The 27,505-nt window shown below is 30.4% G+C and overlaps 1 protein-coding gene across 3 annotated transcripts in view; it reads right to left on the reverse strand.

The window, feature by feature from the left end:
• LOC106685449 (rho GTPase-activating protein 20) overlaps positions 1-27,505 on the reverse strand; it is a 158,830-nt gene that overhangs the window by 94,746 nt on the left and 36,579 nt on the right. Inside the window, exon 1 of one of the 3 annotated variants that reach the window (XM_014428123.3) lies at positions 12,177-12,303. The exons of the other annotated variants lie outside the window; for them this stretch is intronic. Coding sequence (XP_014283609.1) covers positions 12,177-12,260 — 84 coding nt within the window. The 5' untranslated portion in view covers positions 12,261-12,303. Of the gene's footprint in view, positions 1-12,176; positions 12,304-27,505 lie in introns of those variants that run through there. 3 annotated transcript variants of the gene reach the window in all.

Raw genomic sequence — 27,505 nt, forward strand, 5'->3', positions numbered from 1 at the left:
CAGAAATCAACATAAATTTGATTTTGAGAATATAATGACTTAGCACAAAGAAAATAAATAATAGGCTAAAAAAAAAAATATTAATTATACAGTGAATTTTAAAACAGATACAAGAAATTTGAACCAACATTATGCAGACATTTAAAGTAAAATTAATTTGTGAATAATATGGCTACATTTTATGTTATTATTTAAAACTAACTTTTAAATGATTTTTAATCATAATAGAAATATGAATTTAAACTCAAATTCAGTTTGTAATAAATTGACAGATTATAAGGAAGGTTAAATAAAATTGTTGATAAGTGAGTGATATCAATTTTTAGATTAAAAGCACTTAAAATTATTTAAAATTAAATGAAATAGTGACATACATAGGTAAATAAGCATAAGATAAGGCAATGGTTATTAATAAATTGATATGGTTCCGTAATGTTTTATTGTTTTATAGGTTGATTTGACTAATTTTATTGGAGCTGGACAGCCTGCACAAATTTTTAATAGTAGGATGTAAGGCTGTAAATTTGTAGTTAATGTATACTAATTTATTAGTAATATTTTTGTTTAAAATTGTTAATAATGAGTGTATAATTGAAACTGCTATTTAATAAATTGCCTTTGAGGATTGCCAAAACTTACGACATTTAAAATATTAATGAAGAGTGTTGAGACTTAATTGGATACATTATATTTAATTTAAATTTAATGAAATCTTTTATTCATGAGATAAAAATATCAAATATCATACAATTAATAACAGCAGTTTACTTTCATTTTCATGTTGTCAGTAGGAGATACAAAGGTTTCTCATTAGTTACGTAACGGTTTGCTTCCACATGATGCAGTTCCGATATCATAAAAGAAATGAGGGCAGGTACCAAAATATTATAAAATCGGATAAAAACTGTCCTTCGAGGGCCTCTGTAGGATTAGTATACAATCGTTGGTATGGAAAAAGATGGAACTGAAAAGATTACTGTAGGGCTACCACCACAATAAATATGGAGCGGAGATGATCCTCACAATGGCGTAGGGGTGTAGCAGGTAGCAAGGGGGCGGCAACACACCTGCGCCCAAGTTCTGTTCCCGAGTGGGAGTAGTATCATTGGGCTGGATCCAGGTTTGAGAATTTTAGTAATAGTAATATGAGACCTTGCCAAACTATTGAATATCTTACTATTATAACAATCACTATTAAGGGGCACGAAACCCTTTTTTACCATGACCCAATTTAATCTTTTGTGACTATAGGACAAAGCTACCTGGAGATCTCAAAACCATCTCAGGCTACTGAAGTAGCACCTTGGATCGTCAGGTCCCATATTTTCAGTTTCGGTTTCAAGTATGGAGTCAGCTAGGCTAGGGACGGAATTCACTAATTATAGCAAACAAAATTCAGTTCCAACATATACTTTGAGTTCAGGCTAAAAAGTTGAAATTCAAAATAGTTTGACACTATACAGGCCTTTTACAGGTTAAATTTTCAAGTTTTTAACTGATCTAACAGAGATGTTTCAGTTAAAAAATAGCATTTTTCACTAAAATTGACAATTTTTTGTACCAAGCCAAAATGAAATATAGAATTTGAAATTTATGACGGAGTTTGATGGCGTACAGTGTTTTAATGAGATGAATTTACAAAATGTTCAACTATGGAAATTAAAAAAATAAATAAATAAATAAAATGAACAAATAATTGCAATGAATTTTAAAAGCCCTGGTTACTCAATACGACAATATGGCCTGAGTGGTGGTTAAGAAAGATACAAAAATAGCAGAAAAACTATTTATTACTACCCCTATATAAATACATAAACAAGGATGAGAAATTTTTCTTCTTTACAAAAATTGAACATTGTTTATTCTCATTTTATTAATTTCACAACATATATTTCATAAACTGGGCTATGATTTCATTCAAGACCAGAATGTATGCGGGCACAATGCATATTATTTTAAATACACCTTATACACTCCTGCATTGAGTAATTTAAAAACGTCAAAATGACTGTAAAACTGAAATACAAATGGCTGCCATTTGAAAAATTAATACAATAAAAATTATTTTTAAAAATTAAGGAACGTACCTAAAAATTATGATATTTTCTGTATATTGTGGTTTAGCAACCAGTGCCTCTTAAAATAGATTGACCTAACTGAAGAAACTTTTTAAAAAATTTATTAAAATGTATCCGTAAATCTTAATTTTCTAACGGTACCCCTTGACAAATTGGATCACTACTGCCAACCAGACCTTTACTATGTAGTTAGAAACAATGTTGACATTTTTATAGATATAGGATTTTTTCAGCTGCTATCACCATAATATAAGACTCACATTTGAGGCCTTGCAGACTTAATAAAGACATCAAATGCCGTATCGCTGTTATAAAAACAAATATATTGCAGTCGTTTGAATTCCTTCCCAGGATAAATCCTGCGTTCCTCGCTCAGATTATAAAATCCAGAAACAAAATAAAATGAGGTATTAAAATTAAGAATGCTCGAGAAACAGATCATTATCTCTGTCTATAGTGGATCAGATAAGAAGGCGTTTATAACCAGCGTTGGTGGAGAGGAAAGCTATGGTATAACGGAAACATTGGGATATTACCGGGTTGTGTATACTGAATTGATTTATTATTTTGTAATAATGATCTAATTCTAAAAAAAATTAATTAAGTGCATTATAAGATAAATGGCATTCACATAATAAATAATAATTAAAGCCTTAAATAAGTATGAAAAAATATGGTCTGTCATCTTTAAATTTGACCAGAGTAAAGTACGAAAAAAATATCTTCAAAGTTTGCTACTTTAAAATCTAAAAGGTTATAAAAATTATTCATTATTATTATTCGATATGGGGAAATGATATCGCACAAGTTTATTAATCTCAAAGTACAACACCTGATAAGCAAGCGTTATCAATAAAATTAGTAGATAATAAATAAATACAATTTCTGAACCAATATCCAGATTAGTATTTTTATATTATATTCAGAAATTAATTTAATCCATATATTATACCTATTTAATATTTATGAGATTTTTATAATATATAAGTTTATTGTTGTGAATTTTTAATTGTAAAAGTCGAAGAATTATGTATATGTACTTGGAACTATAGTCCATAAAGTTATCTACATATACGCTTTGGGGAATTTCAACTACACGTTTTGATATAATTGAACTATTTTTTGTAGGTGGTATAGGGTTTATAGACCTATCCAATCTTCTGGGTGATAATTCTAATCAAATTCAGAAAACTAATTGAACAAAACGGTTTTGGAACAACTGAGCATTAAGGTATTAATATCAAAGTCTATTGCTTTTCAAAAAACCTATACTTTATTATTAGATTGTGGAAATGCTTTCGATGGATCTGGAGTCGACCTTAGCACAATTATGAAGAATATTCAATGTTGTTCTTAAGCGAATACAGATCCACCAATTTAGAAAACATATATTTTTCAGGACTTTAAAATGATTTGATCAAGTTCACTTCGAAAGTTATGAATTTCTTCTTAATCGCTTTTAATTAATGAAACTAGCTTTTGACAATACTACAAAATTAATTGTTCTGAATTACAGAAATTAATTAAATAATTTTATTTTTTCAAGCAGCATCAGTCACAAATTAGTAATTTCTTTTTAGTACCAACACGTTCTAGATAAAAGTAAAACGTAGTTATACATAGCAAAAATTTGTAAATTAAATAATGTAGTTCTTAATATATCAGTATCAATTTCAGAATAAAATATTTTCAAAGCATTTTTACCCAAATTTGTGTTAGCAAAAAAGTGTGAAAGTGTTATAATCTACCGGTGACGGTTTTCAGTTATCATGAAATATTCAAGGCAGGAAATTAATAGCACAATGAAAAACATTAAACAATTAAAAATTGCGATTGTTGAAATAAATATAATATTTTATGCAACCGTAACATTTACAGTAAGACAGTTCCTGAAAGGGAATTTATTAGTTCAGTTATCAAAAATCGATGACTTCACTGAGGACAAATCGATAGGGGAAATCGTCAAATATCGATTGCAGCATGCATTCTTTTTCTTAAATTACATGGGTTACCATTTCCAAAAGTGAAAATGACAGAAGTGGACTGTAGAAACTCACCTGCAACAAAAAAAGAAAACAAATCAGTCAATGCATTAATAATTTTTTATTAATATTATTATTTCATAATAATATTAACAAAAAATAATCTTTGGACGAAAGGTTAGTGATGAAAATTGGCACTCGGAAAAAGGTGGAACTTCCCGGGTGAACAATCTTTTTTTAATCTAGCATAACTTAATATGACACTATAATTTATTATTAGATAAATATAAGAGGGGATTCACTAAACACAGTTTATAAAATCAATAATATTTAAAACGATTAATAAATTAAATAAGTCGTGCTCTATAGAACTATATTAAGTGCACTAGTGGATTCAGCTCTATCTTTAACATACTTTTTTTCTCTTAATTTTGGATTTCACTTCGAATGATACTTAGAAGGTTCTCCACAAATTACATGTCATAATCGATGCAATTATCACAATATTAAATGGTTAAGTCTAGAAGCAATGCTTCCAAGATGGCCAGGACACCGCAGGAAGCCCCACTATACGGTCCGTTTGAGCTGTTCACGCCCAAACAGTTATCTGGATCTTCCATGCGGCAAGATCCAAGATATGTGCCCTATGTATTACTTATAACTATAAATAAATAAATTCTTCAATAAAAATAAAGTTGAAAACCCAGTCATCCATGCTTAGGGGGATAGCCAACAAACCTTCCCAAAAATATTGGATAAACATTAGAGACCTCATAGTACAAGAGCCCATAAGGAGAAAAAAGGCAGTTATCTCACTCCAATTTTTGATTACTTTAATGAAAACTATGTATAATTAATAGCCAAAATTGATGAGTGTCAAGCATAGGTAGGGTGAATAAAAAATGGCGGCTGTTTCAAAGCGATAAAAAAAAACTAATTTTTCATTCGGAGCTCTATATCATAAAAAGTAGGAACAACACAAGAAAACCTAAGAGAACGTCATTTAAAGAAGAGTAAATTTGCTAAAATATGAGTCCTAATAGAGTTATTTACGTTAAATAGTTTTCGAGATATAACTTTTTAAAAAGCAACATTTCATAAAAATGTTGTATGGGACGTACTAAAAGATCAGTAGTTAGTGAATTTATTTTGAAAAATTTAGATCTCAAAAACCATTTGTCGTACAGATGTTTATTAGCACTGAAATTAAAGCTAGTTTAATGAGCTATAAAGTAGTTTATGATGTTTATTTTCGTAGGAGTAATAGAGGACATGAAATTTGCTAAAATAAATTGATTTATTGTTGTTCAGACAAATTTTCATTTGCCAAATTTATATCTATATGTGAATATCATAAAAACTACTACCCCTACAAAGATAAGTGTCATAAACTACTTTATAGTAAGTTAAATTTCCTTCATTTTGAGTGTTGGCAGACATATGTGCGTGGCATAACGCTACTCTTCTTCAAAGTAAAAGTGAAGCCTATAGGCCACACCTTCGGTGGCTTAGGATTACGTTAAAATTAATAGGAATGTCCGCCATTGTAAATGAACTGAAACTCATTGATTGGCTCGTACTCTTTCCCTAACCTCTGCTACGGTCTTAGGACCATCATAAGGTCCACCGTTTTGGCTTCACTTTTCGTGCTATCTTACCCTCTCCATTAAAATCTTTCTCCGAGTGTTTCCTCTAAAAGTTACTAAGCTACAAACACTTAATTTCAGATTGTAACAAATTAATTAAAGTTTTCTCAAGGAATAAATCATAGGTAAAGGTTATACAAGCCAATGTCAACCTGATATCTGAAATTATCTCTAAAGCAGAAACTTTTATCTCTAAGGTTAGTAAGTTATGTGGATGCACCCAGAGGGGGCAGCTGCCCCCCCCCTTCCTCCTCCTCGGAATAAAAAATTATTCATTTAATAAATAATTTTTTTTTTAAAGCAAGTATTATTGTAATGACTAATAAAGCACAGCGACGATTATATATAATGTTCTTAAAAATTTACTTTTATTCTGCCTCCTTTTCCGTGCTGAAATGTCATAACTTAATTGACTAACCCCCCTTGGTTAGTTATCTCTTTTAATAAATTTTAGATAAAAAATAAATAGGCTTCAATATTATTGATAGCGGAAAGTTTAAATAAATCCAAGGGTTGACTACATCGATAGATTCATGGGAATGGTGCTACTCATAATTAATTATTCACTACCTTGGTTCCTATTTCTAGGCCGATCCACTACTTCTTAGCTCAAGCCGGTAATTTTTTCCCCTTAAGAACCTGAGTCGACCCTCTCCTGGAAGCCACTTTGGAAAAAGGAATCTGTGATTTCAGGAATCTACCCCATGGTTATTCGGTCCCGTTATTCAGAAAACAATCCCGCAGTCATATTATATTCAGATCTTGAAGCTAATGAAAGCTCCAAGTCAGGGAGATGTTTTGCATCCTGCTACAGATTCCATATTAGACGTAAGAGGGAACAGTAATCTGCAACTTGTCAAGACTAGATTTGAGCCGAAGGAGACTAGCGGGATCAGATATATAGCCCGGCCGCACCCAGCGTTTACATCTGTAGTCACTGCTACTGTGATGGGATAACAGTTCTCAATATTAACTGCTAATTCTACCTCGTCACGCGAGGGCGAGCGTCACGGCTGTTACTGTAGGCGGGACGCGGGCATTAGGCTGGAATATTTTTAAACAATAAACAATAAAATTATCCAATTTAGTTCACGACTCGTCATTTAAACATCATTCAACAACCATTCAAACGGAATTTATTTTTTTCTAAGTACAGCTTCCGGAGAGAACAATACTAAATAGTAGGATGATTATACACCTATTTATTAATAATATACTGTAAGTTTCACATTATTCTCAATGGAATATATTAATTATGTTTTTATATATAAATGATTCGGACAGCAGAGTAGAAAATCACCTCATGCATTTTAAAAGTCTTCCAAGACATTTCAATTCTAATTCAAAATGAATAATGGTTTTAATTAACTAAAGTTAGTACGTAGTAATCTTTTAAATCGTCATTTTGAAATTGAATCGCATGCATTGAGTTGGAATATTTTTCACAACGAACAACACAATTATTTAATATTGATTAACGCGCGTCATAAATACACAATAATCAAAGTTGTATGATTACATTTTTATTTATAATATACTATAAAATTGCATAGTATTTACAATGAAATATACTATTATTTTTTTTTATATATAATAATGATTTGGACAATGAAACGTTATTTTGAAATTTTTATTATTATTTTAATATTTTTTATTCTTCCTGGGATAGATGGCAGCCTCCTTAATTTGAACCTTGTATTGCTGATTACATTTAAATTAATAATTTATTCTTTACTTCCAGGTGTTTTGTCATGACTGCTATATATTAAGCTTAATTAAATTATCAAATTAATTTAAATACTTTAAAAATATAATTTAAAATTTTTTTTTTTACACTGATATAAATATCAAATTTGGAGTTGTAAAAAACTTCCGCAAACTTATAAAAAATAAAGTTTTAAGTTCTCTCTTTTTAGGAAATTACAACTCATTTTTTGACAAAAAAAAAAAAAAAAAATAGTTAAAAACTTAAAAATCTTCAGTTTTATTTTTCATAAAGAGGTGTTTTTAGTACAGCCCTGTCTCCACAGAAAGAGATCAAGAGATTTATATCAAAAGAGTACTTTACCAAATGTATTACTTCAATATGATGTCCCAACATTTTAAAGAATCCAATAATCGTTACATACTACTTATAATAATACATGTATACCAAACCTCTTAAAACATAATAGTAGTGTACAATGAAGAGAATAGAGAAATAGAAAAAGTTTGTAGTTCTGTTTTTTAGAAACAACAAGATAATCATTTCCTTGCCTTCTTAGGAAGTCCAAAAACGTAATCATGAGGAATGATTAGCCTAAATAAGCTTTGCCTGTTACAACTGTACTGCCAGGAAAACATTCTCTTTTCTCTCCCAGTGTCCTCGCACACGAAATGCCTTTCCCTGTTCTTGGCAATCCCTACCGTTACGGGCTCAATGTTACTCTTAAAACGGGAGTTTCTTCCAAAAATTTGGGGTTTTTCTTATATATATTTTTTGGTAATTATCTAAAAGAAAAAAAATGAGTGAAGTTTCTAAAATATATTAGCAATTCAAATCTCTGCTCTACCTCAATGTTTTACTGATTCATAATGTCAGTAAAAAGATCTTTTTGAATCAGTTATGAATGGATCGTCTCGCTAAAAACAAGAATAAACGCAGTGTACGATGTACTGGAAGCAATTTTCATGAATTCATCCATATACTCATGTGGTGTTTTCTTTTTAGTTCTAGAGGAGAATAAATTCCATGACAATTATTTTTAAAAAACACCCTTTCATTTAAATTTATTTCAATGATCCAATACCAACCAATCTGAAAGCCCTGAAGTTGGAAGTCCTATTTTAGTGATCGGGGAATTCCCACTTACAAAAAAATCACCGACTAAAAAACTTTTGAAGCCTATCGGTCAAATATTCATAAGGTGTGCGGTTTCTTTGAAGTTTCGCCGACTACTTAGTACGTTCAATAAAAGAGATAATGGACATTATAATTTCGAAACAGCAGGTCATATCCTTGCAAAGTCAATAATATTTTTAAGTTCCTTCAGTATAGTAAGGGTACACCATGGCCCAGCCAGACAAGCAGCTATAGGACTGTTCAGGTACGGCGCAGGGTACTGCCGAAGGTGAAGTTTTTTATGCAGGCCCACAATAAGGAATAGTCATAATAATTAAATAAAGATAAGAAAAAACAATTACTTATTTAAATAATATCAAAACCCAATGTAAATGAAAGACTATCAAGATAAATTAAAAATAAGATTTTATGTAACTATATTTAATTTTTTTTATTTACACATTATACATTTTTTTTATCGTCGGCAAACATCAAACGTTTTATTTTATGACCGTAATTTTAAGTATTATTTGTTTTTTTTTTTTTGCTTCTAGACAAAATAAACCAGTTTTCATTAAATTTGTTATTTCAGTATAATTTTAATTGTTCTGAATCAAAATTCGAACATCATCCATGATAATACGTACTAATCCATATTCAATAACAATATTTATAATAAATGTTAAATAATTATGACTACATCTAGACAAACAACTAACTTGGAATACTCACACAAGACTGAAAAGATAGGAAACTGAACGTCGACTCTGACTATTACAACACTTACTATACAAAAGGTTTAAACTTCTAATTCATTACAAAAGACTGATCTACACAATAGACAACATCTACACTAACTATAATAAGGCCTATCTGGACATTCGGAATCGAGTTTTGGGGGTCCACTAAACCTTCGAATTCCTCTCGTATTAATTCTACTTTGTCACAAATGAAATCATCCATAAAAACCTAAATGTTCCCTATGTAACCGAAGATGGCCTCGGGACATTCTAATGTAAAAACGTTATTAGAGTGGTATCTATGGGTGGTTTCTCTACACGCCTGTATCACTCTATTATAAAGTTACAGCAAAATTACTAATGTATTATTATGTACAGTTGTAAATCTCAATAAAGACATAGCAAAAAAAAAAAATGCGGTAATTATTTATTTATTTTATTAAAAATATTTTCAATTTATTACTACGTTTCGTGACCATTTTACCATAGTGACAAACAATGATGAGTATTATAGTTTATTTAATTCGGAATTGTAATTACTAATTAATTAGAGTATCTTTAAACATTACAGTTATACCAGAAGATGGGTCAATGATCCTGAAACGTTATTATTAAATGGAAAATATTCCTAATACAGAATAATTTAATGTAAAAATAAAAATGTTGAAATTAAAATCATATCCACAACGTAGTAATATGAAAGAAAATAACAATCAATCACATGACTTTTTAAAATGTTTATGTTTTTAAGCAATGATTGATTGATATTATATTTAATCAATAATTTTCCATAGACGTCAGTTGATTTCAATATCTTTCTTTCATTATCATTCGAAATCCTTTGTCGGCTCTGAGAGCCACGAATACTCTCCCCACACTTATAATCGTACCATGCTCTTCCTCAACATTAACCCCCTTGAGATCCATATCCAATCTCTTTCACCTCAACCCGATGGACAAACAAGAAGACAACGTCCTGACTTGACCCAGATCTCGGATGACACCCTGTCAATGCCGAGGCGGCGACTTACCGCCTTATCCGAAGATCACGCCTCTTCGATGAGCATCCACAAGAATCGAAACCCATCCGAGAGACTTTCTATCTTCATATCTGATAATGCTCAGGATAAGCTGTGTAACGCGGAGAAATCCTCTGTCGGGAAGTAAAAGTTTTGTGGGACAATCCTACCAGACTGCTTCAGCTGAGGGGAAACAGCCTGAAGACGTTCGAACTAAAATATTTACTTAGATCCTTCCGAACTTTTACAATTGCTAAGAATGTTAAGTTATCCAGAACGACCTTAATATCCCTCCCGGGCAGAAATAGATACCAATCCTTCAATTATGTACCCGTTAGACCCAGTTTTACTAACGATTCCTAATACTTGGAAAAAAAAAGACTACGCAATCTTAAGTAGGAATGCGAAGGTAACATTCTTCTTAAAACACTCACCATCGTCATACTTAGCACATACTCTCATACTTATAAAAAAAAACCCTGGCTTCACAAAAATTATTTTTAAAAATATTAAATAAAAACTAATGAATCAGAAATGGTTAATTTATGTTACGAATATTCAACTCTACATCAAGATTCATTTCGTTTTTAATTTATTCAATTTTATTTTTAAGGATCCTATTAACATTATATTTAAACTATTTACATACGACTCTCTATTTGTTCATAATAGATTCTTCAATTTTGTATACATGATTTCTCACATCATACTTTTATTGTTAATTTTAATTTTCATGATTAATCTTGTGCTATTATTTTTTTCTTCTTATGTACATATTTACTTTTTATTTTATTTTATGTTAAATTTATTTTGTTTCTTTCATCGTATATTTGCTCCCTCCACTTAGCTATAATAACCATAAAGATAGCACATATATATTCTTTTCGATTTGTTGGCATGTAAAAAATCTATACTCAATTTTTTTTTTTAAGTCAATAAAATCCTAATAACGATAGATATAATCATATATAATACTAGACTTTATAATATAAAATATATATTTATATAACATATATAATCATGAAAGGAGGGTATATAATTAAATTTAAAAATTTAGATAATTGTTCTTCGTATAAAAACATATGAAGAACAATTATCTAAATTTTTGAAATTTGAAAATTATGTAATTTACTTCTTGTAAATTTTAAATTATTATTTTAAAGAAATATAAATAAAATAAAAATTTGAATGGTTAGAGACAATATTCCATATGTCGGTACATCCTTGTGGAAATCATATCAATCCCGCAAGAAAGATAACGCAATTAAACAATGAAGTATTTGAGAAAAACAAATAACTTTTTAAAAATTTTTATATTTTTTTAAGGACGTTCAAACCATATATACAGGCTAAACTAAAGTAAAAAGAAGAAAACAAATTAAATGATTACATGAATACTAACAAATAAAACAACAAAATATTAATAAATCAATTCAAAATGTAATTCAAAACAAATATTAAGTCGATATAATAAAAATATAATAAATGATAACGGAATAATTTAAAACAAGATAAGGAAAATTAATTTTAAGTAAATATAAAATAAATACATGACACAGATTCGCAACCTAATTCACAACTCTATAAAACTTATAATAAAATGGTACAAAGCTACTCTTCTTAAATTACAGATATCTCAAATTTGAAAAAAAGGTTATAAAACTTTCAATGTGCGCTTTATAGTATTTTTAAGTTAATTTTTTTTTTAATTCTGTATTTTTGAGTCATCACTTTTTTTTTTTTTTTGGAATGAATATATAGTTCTGTGATTTTTTTTTAGATGATTCATAAACTGCCTGTAACATTAATCCAACTTAACCACAAATGTATCAATGTACATGACTTTAATTACTTTAGTATTAATTCTAGTACTGAATTTGACTGTCATACCTTGTATTTACGAATCGTCCCTCCGATGGAGAACGACAGGCAAGCTAAATTACTACACATTAGTAAAAAAAATTTCCGAAACATAAATACGAACGAACATCACTGGCCAAGAGACACGGAAGAAATGTGTGCATTTCACGCTCTTAAGAGCCCATCCAAACTGACACCCGATTAGATATGAGGCGTCTGCTCACGATCAAATACACAGTCACTAATTGGTCGAGATTAAGGATCATCATCAAGGCGGTGATTCAAGTCTCGTCGCGGCCAAGAGAAAAATTACACCAATTTTTAGAACCCGTTGTCTCATAGATAAAAAAAAGAACGCATGAGCGATATTCCGTGACGAAATTTCTTCTAATAACACGGACATTTCTCATATTTATAATGGCGTCGCCTCACGAAGTTCAGAAATGGAAACGTTTTTACATACCTATTCTTTTTCGGGAAACGGAATTATAAATTACCCCGTGTGGTTGAGGGAAAGGATTGGGGTTGTCCTTGCCCTGCAAGTTGGATTTATGTGAGTGCAACTGTTGTGAAATAAGGCACAGGTGTTGTTGCTCTCACGGTAAGAGGGAAAGGCACAATTATTGATCAATAAAGCATAAAATGAATTAATTTTTTTTCTTAATAACAGAATCGAGCTAAGGGAGTGTGAGTGTATATATCTATAAACGAGGGTACCTATCCCTCAGCTAAGGGAGTGTGAGTATATATATCTATAAACGAGGGTACCTATCCCTCAGCTAAGGGAGTGTGAGTGTATATATCTATAAACGAGGGTACCTATCCCTCAGCTAAGGGAGTGTGAGTGTATATATCTACAAACGAGGGTACCTATCCCTCCCATGGGCGATAGGGGGTGGATACTGAAAATGATAAAAATGTCAGGATAAAAGTGCTCATATGAAAACGAACGAAATAAGATACTTAACTAACTATATGTAATATATTAATACAGTTTTTTCTTTATTATTAATGATGATATAATGATATACATTTTTGAAGATCTTAAGATTATCAATAATAAACAATACTTTGGTGATGTTTCGAGGTTTTATTGTTCTCATAGTCATGCCCAACTGTGAATTTTTTTTGTTTAAAAGGGATTACTAAATTAATTATTAAACCGTAAAGTTTACGGAATAAAAATTCTAATAAAAAGATATAATAAGGACATTGCTTACAGTTTTACTGACGATTACAAATACAAAAAAAATAAATAAAACAAGACTACGCAATGTTAGGTAGGAGTGTGAAGGTACATTCTTTTTAAGACACTCGCTGTCGTCATACTTGACACATACTCTTATACTTAAAGTAAAAAAAAAAAAAACCTGGCTTCACAAAAAATATCAAGTAATCATATCATATATTAAATAAATTATAAATAACTTCAATTAAATTAAAAATTAAATAAATAGTAATAAAATAATTAAGTATAAACGAAAATGAATAAAAAATAAACAAACAAAAAACAAATCAAGTAAATTTGATGTTAGATCAAAATGGAGAGATATAGGCATGTAGAGAAACTAACCATTGGTAGCATCCTAATCATATTTCTACACTAGAAGGTCTCCAGGCCATCTTCTTTTCTCGGATTGTTGGGAATAGAAGAGGAAGGTTTGATACTTGAGGGTTTTGATGGTTAGGGAGTTTATAATGGAAGGAGTGATATCTGGTTCGGGATAGATCGGTTACATATGGAACAGTAAGGTCTTTATGGATGATTTTACTCGTGACAAAGTAAGGAGCATTGAGATTAAGAAAAAGATTTTACGAAGGATTTTGGATTGTAAGGATTAGATACGAGAGGAATTTGAAGGTTTAGTGGAACCCCAAAGCTCAACTAAAAAAAATCTACGGTTCAAAAAAATTAATGAATCAGAAAGGGTTCTGTTTCGAATACTCAACTCTACATAACTCGTTTTAGTTTTAATTTATTATATTTTATTTTTAAGGGGTCTATTAACATTTATAAAACAATTATTAATTTAGTGCTACATACTCCCAGGAACTAACTCTTTTATCTTTTATAATTATTTATTTTCAGTTTATTTATGCTTTATATATTAATATTTTATATTTTCCTTCTAATTAATAATTAAACACTAAAATCTACAGAATATAAATTGAGATAAATAAATAGAAACATTACTAGCAATTTTTAGGTAACTCTCGTATTGTACATACGTTTTTTATTAATCTCAGCTTGTATTTTTTATATTTTAATAATCAATAATTGGTTGAGAAAACCTTTTTTTCAAAAATACTTTTTTTTGTGGTGTAGGGTCTGATTATGAGAACAATAAAATCTCGAAACGTCGCCAAAATATATTTTTTTATTACTGATAGAGCTTCATGATCCTCAAATATATATATGATAAGTAGACAAGCTCATTTCAAGCCAGACAGCGTAGGAATGCATCGCCTCCGCAAGACATTTCCAATTGACTTTTTGGTACTGAACTTATGAGATTTGTTCCAGCGTAGGTTGCCTGTAGGCGAGTCTATCTCTTTATTGGGCGGTCCAAAAAAAAAAAAAAAAAATTGTAATAAATAAAAAATAAAACAAAATACTATTTTTCGAATTTCAGAAACCATCTCCAGCAAAATTTTCAGATAATGAACTAATTTTTTAAAAAGAAAATATGTTGCCACTGATGTGAACTAGTTCATGATAGTATCTTATAGAAAAAATATGCATCAACATTTGTAAAAATATTATTAAACGGGATATGAACATCCCACCGAGTGCATAACGGATCCCGGAATGAATAACAACATTTTTCATTTACATAATAATAAATTACCGCTGAAATTCGGTGTCTAATTGCAGTTATTAAACCCTAAAATATTCAGCTCATCGGATTCAAATTGCTAGGTTGGATACTCGGACAAGGTACTGCAGTAATGCAACGCACGGCTCACGTGGGCGGTGCGAAGTGTCACAAGCGAAAGAATTATTGCAAAATATAAATTCATTAATTCTTAATAACGGGTGTGTGGATCGGAGGGGATCCGTTAGCAAATTGTTAAATGAAATTATTGGAAATTTCGAATAATAGTACACTTCCGGTCATTAATTTCTGCATTTCCGATCCAGTTATACCCATTAAATAAAACACTGACAATAAAATATTACTACAAATAATCAATGTTATAAAAAAAAAAATTATCATGTAATAATTGTATTACTTTAGTCTAATATTTCCCTAGCTGGATAATAGAAGAAAAAATAATTGAATAATAAAGCGAATTTCATAATAATTAAAGAATATTCCAATTATAATGTAACATAATTGTTTTTATAAAATGACTTGGGATTTAAATTCAGTTAATTTAATAAACTGTTTTTATTGTTGTTGATAATTTCAGTTTTATTGTTGTTTTGAGCAGGTTTGGTGTTATTGCCGATTTGTAGTAAATTTAATAATTCAATACGTTTATAATCTTATTCTTTTATGTTATATGTTTAGGGATATTCCATAAAATCAATTATTGTATAAATAAATAGAAATTATCTAAACTAGATTTTGTAAAAGAATATTCATATAAATGTATCATATTTCTGATCTGTTAAAGCAATGGACTAAAATATTTACTGTGGCCATATAATATTGACCAAATTATCTAGTAAGAGTATATTTTTGAAATTTTATTTTAAAAGTTTTAAATATAAATATATTATATTATAGCCCATAAAGATCATAATAGGCAAACTACCCAGGAACGCGTGGGATATCCTTCTCAAGCTAAGGACTCCAAGACGAAGATTGTTGACCTTAAAGATTCCACGTCATTATCCAGACACTTGCCAGTTCCTTTTGCGACGTTTTTTCGTCATAATGCGTGTAATTTGTCCTTTGAGCGTAACTCCGTCCAATTTGATGGAGCGACCTGTGATTTGCGCGACATCGCGCTCGGATATAAAGGGGCCGCCGATAATTCACTTTCCCCATCATTTGGAAAACGATGGCAACTCAAAGAAAGACGCGTGCTCGGGAAGAGCAAACACAGGATCGGCTTTCTCATATCGGACGTGTTCCATATTCCATATTATCTGGAGAAAGTGTCACGTACAAGAAGATTTGTGTGGATTTGGATTTATAAGGTATTCAAGAGAATTAAAATTTATAACGGAAATGAATGAGAACAATGCATATAAAAACAAAGCAAGACTTACCAAATCGTTGTCTTGGCTAAAGTACAGACAAAGTCAGTCAACTCTGTCTATCAGCAATTCCAAAACGGGACTCGAACCCATGCACCCATGATTTCTAGTTCGAAGCCAACGGAACTAAATTACGAACTGAAGAGTGGGACAGAAACAGACCTACCGCCTACAAAAAACGTGAATCAGTCAGAACAGGCTGACGTCACAAAGAGTACTTTCTCTGAGTCACTCTGGACCTCTTCAAGGTACAATCTTTTGTACTGTCTTACACCAACTAAAAAATAAGATTATAGTTGCAATTTTTTAATAACAAGGAATAAACTAAATAATCGGTTTTGTCCACGAAGATTAGATGGAAAAGTTTCAAAATATTTAAAAACTGATAATGCTTATTAAAGATCTATATCTTTTAATGACATTTTAAAAATAAAACGTAATATTTATTTCTCTTTTTTTATTAGCCTATTTTAATAATAATAATCAGATAAAAAAATATAATCATCAGTTTTAACAACCAAGTATTTCATAAAATTATTAATAGATTTATTTTTTATTAATATACTTGTTTGAGAGTGGTTTAGTTTCTTTAAAAACAATTTTAATCCTTTTTCTCAACTTTATTCTTTTTAAACTTCCAACGTTTCGACCACTTAGGTCATTTTCAAGGATTCCTACAAACAGCTCCTTTTAATTACTTTTATAACAATTTCACTATTTCCTTCACTTACATACTGATTTTTTTGGTCCTACCTTTACTTTGTTTTCATTTTTACCTTTAAAATTCTTTAAATGCCGGCTAATTGTCTTTGTCCTATCTTTAAATAATTAATCATTAAAATAATATCACAAAAACATTATAAAATTTTTTGTCTTTTTTTTTTAAAATAGATTCCTATTTACAAATTCTTCTGTAAAATACCTTCCCAAATTTAAAACTTTTACTAACCATTTTTTTAATGGTTAAATGGAGCTGTTTGTAGGAATCCTTGAAAATGACCTAAGTGGTCGAAACGTTGGAAGTTTAAAAAGAATAAAGTTGAGAAAAAGGATCAAAATTGTTTTTAAAGAAAATTATTAATATTTTTCAATAAATTTTATATAAAAAACGTTTTTTAAAATTTTTTTTGATTCCTTTTTATAGAATTTTTATGAATTAATCACCCACTACGTGCCTTCAAAGTTTTTGAAATGTTCACTAGTTAAGGAGCAAACAAATTTATATAATCGAATCATAAAAAGATACTATTAACACTGTATACATCTGTAAACGTTGAGTCAGCCTTGTCCTAAAATAGGGATGTCGTGCCGCACCATAACGACATATCGATAAAGAAACTCGTTTTCCGTTAGTATAATCAAGGCTAACATGTATCTGTAAGTACCTCGATGTATGCCCTCAATGGCTTGTACCGCAATGTATTCCTAACTACGTAAATGATACCCCTTCCATAACGAGAAAGAACTTCGGACAAAAAACCAATAGCAGGGCATCCCAAAAATTTGTTCGTCCATTATAACAAGAACACAGTTATAATAAGATAATGAGCAAAAAGTGAAAAAAAAGATTAAATCAAGCCTAGACTTGCAATACTTAAATAAATAATATGATATAACATATTCTTAGTTATGGCCCGTAAGACAATTCTTAATATATCAAAAACATTAAAAACTATATTACCATTATGGAAAAATCGTAAAAATAAAAAAATGATAAATCAATTAAATAAATGTATGCAAAAATTCAATATATTTATTTCATATAAGATAATGTAATATTATTATACTGTATATTGGAATTCTATTCAAGAAACATTAAATAACCAGTAGCGGAAGGCATACGTTACCGAACCCCGACCAATGGTTCTGATGCAACAGGCTATTTAACACGCCTTATTACCATCACTTAACAAAACTAAAAGTTTACCTCAAATTTGATTCAGAACCTTGGATTTAGGTACAAAAAAAATTGTAAACCACAAAAAAATATCCAAAAATATTGTAATTTAAAAAAAATTATTGAAACAACTTGGAATAATTTTTTGACTATAGTTGATGATTTTTTTTATTTATTCTTGTGATTTCGATTTAGTTCTGACGAAACCCGAGAGTTAAGGCGTCACATTATGAATCTTTTTAAGTTTTTTAAAAATATTTTTTGTAATTCATATATAAGATTAATGCTGTTAAGAAAGTTACACTACCATATTTAAGTTTTTAGTAATTATTTGGAATATTTATACATATTTCTGTCACTTTACATCAGGTTGTGGAGTTATGATGATCATATTGTAATAAAAGTTAATTTATACTATAATCGGTGAAACTAATAGATCGCCGAGTAGCTATAAACTAATAGATCGAAGGCAAATTAAGCAGAGTGGGCTGCTTGTTTCATAAAAACAAAAAAAAAATTTATAATAATTTCACATCAATATTATTGATCAACATTCAAATAATCTACTTGTTTACAGGTCAAATAAAGATGTTTTAGCGCGATGAACATACGAACCCACAACTAGAAAATAAATGGTTTGATAAAAATAGCATTTTTTAAAAAATTTAAAACATCATCGATTCCGTATACTTTTTCACTTCCTCAAATAAAATCAATAAGCAAAGGAACTTTATAAATTATTAAATAGTTAAATTTAAATACTCAAGACAATTAATTGAACCCTCATATTTATGCCGGTCTTATTTTTCTTAATTTTTACTCCTGATCTTGTTTTAATTCATCAAGGTCCGCAACAAAATAAACGTCAACTCACCCAGGACGGAACTGAACCGGAGCCATTGCAGACATGAGGCTGCTGAGGTGACGCCTCATCTACCTCGGCTGCTATGGTCTGTCCCTGTTTTATTTATCAGATAATGTAACTACTTTAACAAATATTTCTTAGAATTGAAAAATTTTATATTAAAAAAAAAAAAAAAGAAAACTTCTATTTTCCATTTTTTTAAAGAAAAATATGTATGAAAAATCAAAATTTTAAAGTTTTTGAAAATCTTTTATTTTCAGATAAAATTATAACTTCCGGACGTTATAAGTCGACTATATTTGGAAATATATTTTTAAAAATCATATCATATATCTAGATTATGATAAATTTATTTTATTTTAGAATTTAAAGAAAACGTTTATTACAAAAAAAAAATCTACTTTGAAAATGTTTAATTTTTTAGCAATACATAATATATATTTTTTCTTAAAGAATATTAATTCAAATCACTAATAGGACAAGCAGCTCTATCTCTTGAGTAACATGAGAACTAACGATTTGGTCCATAAATTTCTTATAAAAAATGAGAGAATACGTTTTCCACCAGAAAATTGGACAAGTAAATCCAAATTATGGCTTCCTCAAAAGAAAAAAAAATGTTTTTGCTGTAAAACACCTAATTATAATAATTATTAATCAAAAAAAGATAACAAAAATATTAAATATTTAGCACAAACGTCATGGATAAACATTAAGATATAAGGATAAAGTAAGTATTGGCAAAGGTTGCCTGGAGACCGTGATGATGACCTCCTGATACTGCCAACACCCGATCCCGGTTATCCGATTCTCAATCTCCCCCTGACAGGCATAAACTATATTTAGACATAGCAACTAAATTGTTACAGGATTCGATTCGCCATCTGTTAACAAGGAGCCGGCTCGGCATCCCGATGAAGGGGATAAGGCAATAATAATATAGCAGATAAGCCAACTTATCGTAGAAGTAATTCTTTAGAGTAATGCGCTTGTTGATTTCGTGAATTGGCTCTTTTCTAGCTAATTCAGTCGTGAGTTAGCATTTATAAGACAATATTTTCTAAACTGTAAACGTTCATCGTTTTCTTTTTCTTTTCACTGGTTTCCTTATCGGTATCATCTAATTTTTTCAAGAGTTATTGAATATTGATAAGTATTATAGGTAATAATGGCACGTCAGGTAAGAAAGATCTCACGTCCAACACCTATTTCAGTCTCATCTCCTTTAGACTTCCCTTATTACTGAACAAATATAAAGATGATGTCCTCGTGAAGTTAATTTCAATTCCTAATCATTTGTAGTCCCTTTCTGAGACTTAAATCAAGGATTAACGTAGCCATGAAGCTAACACAATTTAATCTAGTAAGTTTTCGATATTAATATTTTTGAAAAAAATATATTGTCGGTTCCCTTTTAGCCTCGGAGCAAACCAGTTTTGTGTTAATTTTATTCCGGGTATAAATTTATTCAGAGACCAGTTTAGTCCTAAACTGATGGATAAGATATGTTAATCTCGTTATAGAAGCTTATCACTAATGCTTATCACTTTTCATTCGAACAACTTTAAAATGATTGAACTTTGGTAAATATGTGACAACAATTTTAATTAATGTTACACATGGTGATAATATCCAAATATTCTTAAAACATAAAATTTCTCTCATCAAAAGACGAATGGAAATGAAAAAAATTAGTACTTACTGCTGACAAGAAAATTATTTTATTATGATTTAACTTTCTTAATAACCTAAAAATAAAAGTGAGTTATAGACGAGGTATGAAACAAGTTATTTCAAATCTGGAAGGTTTTTTTTTTTTTAATTGAAGTTGAAATAATAATTTGATAGAAGTGAAAGGCATTTTATATTTATTGATTAATCTATTCAGATCTAAAATTGTAACAAATACACAAATCGATAAGTGTGCTATGCAGACTATTGTAAAATGACAAAGGTTTGTGAAGAAACTGCCGTTGGCAACAATTCACGGATGACAAAATGAAAAGAACCAAGGGTTCTTGTCTATAAGAAAATTATAATTTGCAACCTTATAGTTATTCATTTTATCAAGCAATCAATTTTTTAAATCATATTGGAAGATTAAAGTTTACCGCAGGCAAGTTACCCGGTTGTAGTGAAGCTGAAAATAGCAGAAAAAAATATTTATCCCAATTGAAAGATCTTTCTACATCTATCAGGATTGAGCTCGAGTTGGGATCAAAATGGGTTTCCACTCAAGTACAAGTACTTCTGAGTACTCAAACGCCCACTTTAGATAACACTCACTCAACAAGTAATGACTCATTATCCTTTTGATCTAAACGGAAAACTCAGTTCTATAAATTAATCACTTATATCTTGAAGAAGCGTGCTTTGAGCTTAATTTAATAAATATTATATATAACTCAATATAAGAGCAATATTATTTAATGATCACGCAAAGAATAACACTAGTATACGTTCTAGTTACCACCATACGGAGCTTGAAGCATGTCTAAATCTAAACAATACGGGATTAAAGCGGACTAAGTGATAAGAAACTTATTTTCTCCTTATTGTTATTAATATGGTCATAAAGTAGCTAAATTTCTCTCGCGGGGGGTATTTATAAGATAGCTCATAGAGCCCCTTCCATAAGAAATGTGAAACGAGCCATAAACAATACTACAAAAGGTGGGTACTTAAACCATAATCTACAAGGGGACCATGCAGAATCAATAATGTTTTCTTTAAAGTGAAAGAAACATTTTTCATTGGAAAATCACTCTCACACTTTCTTTTTCCCAGCACCTTTCTAAAGATCGACCCCTCCTATTATGAGTGGAGCTTATGCCATTATGACAGCTATTGTGTTAGAGGATCGTACGAGGGGGGGAGAAGTCCGGTCATTTAATCCTAAGCGTCGGTAATAACCCTCCTTAGTGCATAATCCTGTTTGTAGATTTTAGATTTTTTATATTCGACAGGTTAGTTTGAAATATTAAAATTAACCCAAACAGAGAAATACATAAGTTATGAAACAACTGGATTTGGGTTAACTGTAATGGGTCCAGTCACTTAATGAGATGTTTAATTATATTTATATACAAATAAAACCAAAACTGCATTTGAAACTAATGCCGGACCCGCCCCACTAAGACCTCCAGGGAGCGACGGTCCTTATCACTTTTGAAATATTTGCTTAAAGAAGAGGAGACTTAAGATTATCTAATCGAGCAATATTTAAAAAGCACCAGAAAATGGAAAACGGCGTGAAATTGAAAATGTTTTTCACTGCAGGACAAGGCTCAGTAAACAATGGTGATAATTAAAGGCTTTGCTCCAAAAAGCAAGTCCATTTTGCGGAGTTTGGGCTTGTGTTAAGGAAAACATTAATTATTTCGGTGTACCAGAAATTTTTAGCTCTAATCATGAGTTCTTATTTTATAGAAAGTAATTAAATTGTTAACTTTATTCATAAGACAGCATTTGTACATCTCCAATTGAACTTTTCAATAAACGATTTTTTTTTTTATTATTCTACAATAACTTGATTTCCTAGAACTAGGAATATCTATTTTGTGACAAAAAAACAAAACAAAGAAACAAATGGCAATTCCAGAAATTAAACTTGCATCGACTGTTTAAATTTAATTTACATATTACATCGTGCCTGTAAGTTTTATTTTAGAAACAATTAAAAAATCAAATAATTCATTATGCAATGAATTTAAAAAAAAAAATTATTTGAACAAGTGAAAGATGCAAGTTTCGAAATGAAATAATATTATTATATTTTTTTATTAACTCTATAAATTACAATAAATTTTGTTACTGTTCTACAAGGAATTATTCTAGATAAGTTAACCATAAATAGTTTCTCTTACTTCATTAATTATTTTTCAGATGTGTTTATTTATTTTTCTGACCAAGAAATCTTTCAAGATCAAATTATATATATTTAAGAATTTTTAAGTAAAACAATATTAATTAGTACATTAATTGATTTGTCTATATTTTTTGTCTGGCCTCCAATAAAAAGACTCAGAAATTGTACTAGATGAGAGTTAGAATCATTTTATTGATATTTTTAATAATAAGTAACTAAAAACCGTACGTTTCATTGTCATGAAAAAAATAGATATTTTTACAAAAGTATGCTCAGAAAAAAAAAAAAAATTTTAATATTAATTTTTCTATAATTTGAACTAATCGTCACCACTAAAGTTTTATTGAAATCAATTAAGTAGTTCATAAATTTTTTTTTAAGCATTTCTTAAGGTAGAGTTTATGTGAGGTTTCCAAAACTATCCTTAACTGCTGTACATTGACTTGGTTCGAGGCAAATGAAAAGAGATACTACTCAAGCATATCTTATCCCCCTATGATGAGGAAAATGCAAGATCAGCAGGATATGCATTCGTTGTAGATGGCAAACAATGGCTACCGTGCAGCTGTCCAGTGTTGGATGCGTTGCACAAGATCACTTCCTCAACAAATAAGTTTACTTCTTTGTTACAGGCAGTAACTATACTATCATATTTTTTTTCTAAGTAAAATCTTATCCTTCTCAAAATGGGAGGGAGGTACGTTAATACCAGTGTTGTCTCCAACTGACTGGATTTGTTAGGAAACAGCGCAGAACATTAAGGGCTCACCTGAGCGCTGGCTGCAGAATGGAAACCAAATGCAGGTGCCCGTTGCATAAGGCCCTAATGAATTTAGTCAACAACACGAAGCACGAAGACCATTCACACAACTTTCTCCCATTATCGTAAGTAGTGAATGAACTGATTTCTTGAGGCCGATTTTGTAACTGAAATGGCGGGGCAGGTGCTTACTGTAATGTATTGCCTAGTTATTGAAAACGACTGATAGTATTTCACTGCAAATGTTTAAAATGCAATGGATTATTTATTTAGCCATTAACTTCGACGAAGCTCTTTACTTATCTACGTAAATTTGAAAATAATTAAAGTTAATAATCTAAATTGCCAGTATGTTTATTTACTAAATCGCTAACCTCAACCTACTTCTTTGTTTCCTTGAACCAAAGTTATCGTACCTGAATAGGTTACAAAAAAGAAATAAATAAAAAATAATAGATTTAAATAGATGGGGATAAAGAATAGATACATCGGTCACTCTAAGTAAAATTAGGTCGGCAGTAATTTTTTTAAAAACAAGTAATATATTAAGCAAAATTTGAGCCTTTAATATAAACCCATAATTTTTTCAAATTTACAAATTTTACAATCTTAAGACCGGTATTAAAAAGTTTGAGTCCTATATTGACAATCAAAAGTTCCAAGAACAAAAAATGAAACACGGGAGTTGACCATTTGATTCAACCCTTAAGCCTCAACAAACGACGACAAAAATTTTAAGAAAATCAATTATACACAAAAATATAATAATCAGATATATTAAATAGACAAATATTAAAAAAAAAATCATAGTTCATAAAAGAAAACAGAATACATTAATTTTTTTTCACAAAAAACTGGTAAATACTTAAATACAATAATGTATGCAATGATACAAATTAAAGATACCAATGTAAATAATAATATGTATAAAGGAACCCAAAGCAAAAAATCGATATCATTTAAAGTAACAGTTCCAAAACACAATACGAACCCAGAGTACCTATAAAACGTCAAACACCAAACCAATGTTAAAACTGCAAATAGAAAGGTCGGAATGACCAAGTAGTACGTAATCAGAAAAACAGTTACCTAACCATAACCGTACATCTTTGAAAAGCGTTTGTGAGGGACTTATAAGTGATATCTAACACACACGAAACTTTGTATGAGCATCCTTTTAAACAATACTGTAACCTTTCTTCTAAAAAGCCAAACGTATGTCCAGCCTAGCCCAACATTATTAGGCAATATTTGGTTCCAATGTTTGCCTCCACGTTTGACAACTGCTTCCTTAAATAATGGCACATCTAACAAAAAAATATTATCATATATTGTGATCTATAGTGTGACGTGTTCTATAGACAGTACTAAAACTTTTTCAGATTTGCCATTGTCCAAGCAAAGCAATGGATATGTATACTTCCAATGATGTACCCACTGATCTACTCGTTCAATATCTTTCTTTTTTTTTTACGCCTGCATTTTTTTACACCTGAGTCCCTGCTTTTACCGTACTACCTTAGAACACTGATGTACAAAGACGGACTTATACAGTATTGCGAACCAGGATTACGGAGGATCATATATGAAAAATTCATTATGAACTTCTAAGGCAGAATAACGAAGAATCTCACGCCGTTTTCCATTATGTTACAAGCGAAAGTTCAGTAGGTACCTTCCCGTATTCAGCTAAAGGTGTTCGGAAGCAGTAGAAGGATTTATTGGGCAGGCAAAAGATGAAATATTGTGAGGATTAGCCCGGGAGATCCTGTGTCCTTAGTCCTTCTGGATTCCACTCAGACTTCGAATCCTGCTTGCTCCACACGTCCTCTGCTGGCCTTCCCTTCCACGTACCCTCCTCCCTTGAATACTCAATTTACACGCTCCTCTCCCAGAATCATTAGCATAGGAATAGTAGGCGACTCTTAGCGATGTCCAACTGCGACCATTGTGTCAAACTATTTGTTTTTATTTCTTTCACTAGATAATTTGTAGTTAGCCGCGCTGTTTGTCCGTTTAGGATTGCGAGTTATATAACAGAATGATTTACTCATCTGTATTCAATTGGACATTATTGAGGATCCCACGCCTAAATGGTGTTCGCATACAATGCCTATTGCAACAATCTTTTCACAGTAATCAGGAAATAATGGGACATTCATAAAGCTAATGCATAATTTATTTTCCATATTAATAAAGTTGGGTGTCCTAATAATTTTAAACAGAAAAGCAGATACAAACACTAAAATTGTGATTCAACAAAAGAAAAACTTGGTTTTAAGAGCTGTTTAATTAATTTTATAACGCTAAAGGATTTTGAGGCAGTAAAATAATCTCCAAAGATTATATCTAAGCATATTGTACCGTACTTTATAGCGGTCTTGGTATGAAACGGAGATAATTACGTCTAAGTAAGATACGACTTTGACTTGAAATAAAATTATAACGTAACATATTGGAACGAAAGAATTTAGAAGAGATGTACATAGCAGTACTTAACCTCTGGTCATGTAAATATAGCTATTTAAGGTGTTCCGTGGGAAGATTGTAAGCGGTGCTGGTGTACAAAATCATTGTGAAAAACAAATTTTGAATATCTGATAGTCTTACAGAGAACCCCCTACCAACACAATGTTATCTAACAATCATCTAGTAATTAAGTAAGATATAAGTAGGTGGTGTGTGCTAGTTAATATCAAATTAAATCAGCCTATATAAAACCACTGAAAAAATGGAAGTAGGAGCAATGGTTATAAAGTTATGGAATGAAACATCAGTAAAGTAAAAGTGTAGGACATACAAACCTCTCATCAGTAAAAGGGACTGTTTACACTGTGATAGTGAACTAGCCAACAATGTGGCAGTACTCTTATTAGGCTACATTTTCACATAGGTGCTTTATTTACATTTCAACTCAGACCCATAAAATACTGCATAAACACAGTTTGTATTTTTTTTTTCTGTTCCTGAGAACCTTTTTATATCCATTGCAGACGAACTGATGACTTTTACGTCCAATTACGCCATTTGATATTTAAGTATCGGTAACTAGTATAGTAAACTACTTTTTTTATATTTTTAATTTATTGATAAGTATTAAAATCTTCCACAACTTTCGGCAATAAGAAATAAAAAAATGAAGTGTCATAAAAAATTAAATAAAAAAAATTATATAGTAATCTAGCTATGCACATTTAGCGCTTTGTTATCAAAATATTTTAGAGGAGAACTATTTGTGCATGTAAGAGGTTAGTAGTGACGACTTGTAAGACAACGGTAATATAAAACTAAATTAAACAATCGCCTAAAAGCGAAAGTATCTATAAATCTTTCAGAATTAATAAAGCATGGTAATGATATCGATAATATATTTGACAAAGGATAATCGATAGCCCATTACCATGACATATCTCTAGCCATCTCGTACCTAATAAATAACACAGGGATAGCGCTGCACAATAAACAGGTGTTTGCCAAGAGGTCAGGGGGTAGATGATGCAAGGCCTTCACTAATAGTTGTTCAACATTCCCTATAAGAAGAATGTTTTCGCAATAGGATAGAGAGACGCTAATTTTCGCATTCCTCTCCATTGTGACCAGCGTCTTCATCCCATAAAACCCTACCGGCCGTGATGTTGCGACAGGTCGCAGTGACAACACAGCGATGGGACGGACTGTTGGAGCATCTTGTCCAAGGAGGGTACCTGAGCTCGGAGGATGAGGATTGCCGAGTTATGTAATCACTTGCAGCACGAACAA

The sequence above is a fragment of the Halyomorpha halys genome, unplaced genomic scaffold, assembly GCF_000696795.3.
Source record: "Halyomorpha halys isolate HHAL.00 unplaced genomic scaffold, Hhal_1.1 Scaffold694.1, whole genome shotgun sequence".
Taxonomy (NCBI): Eukaryota; Metazoa; Arthropoda; class Insecta; order Hemiptera; family Pentatomidae; genus Halyomorpha; species Halyomorpha halys.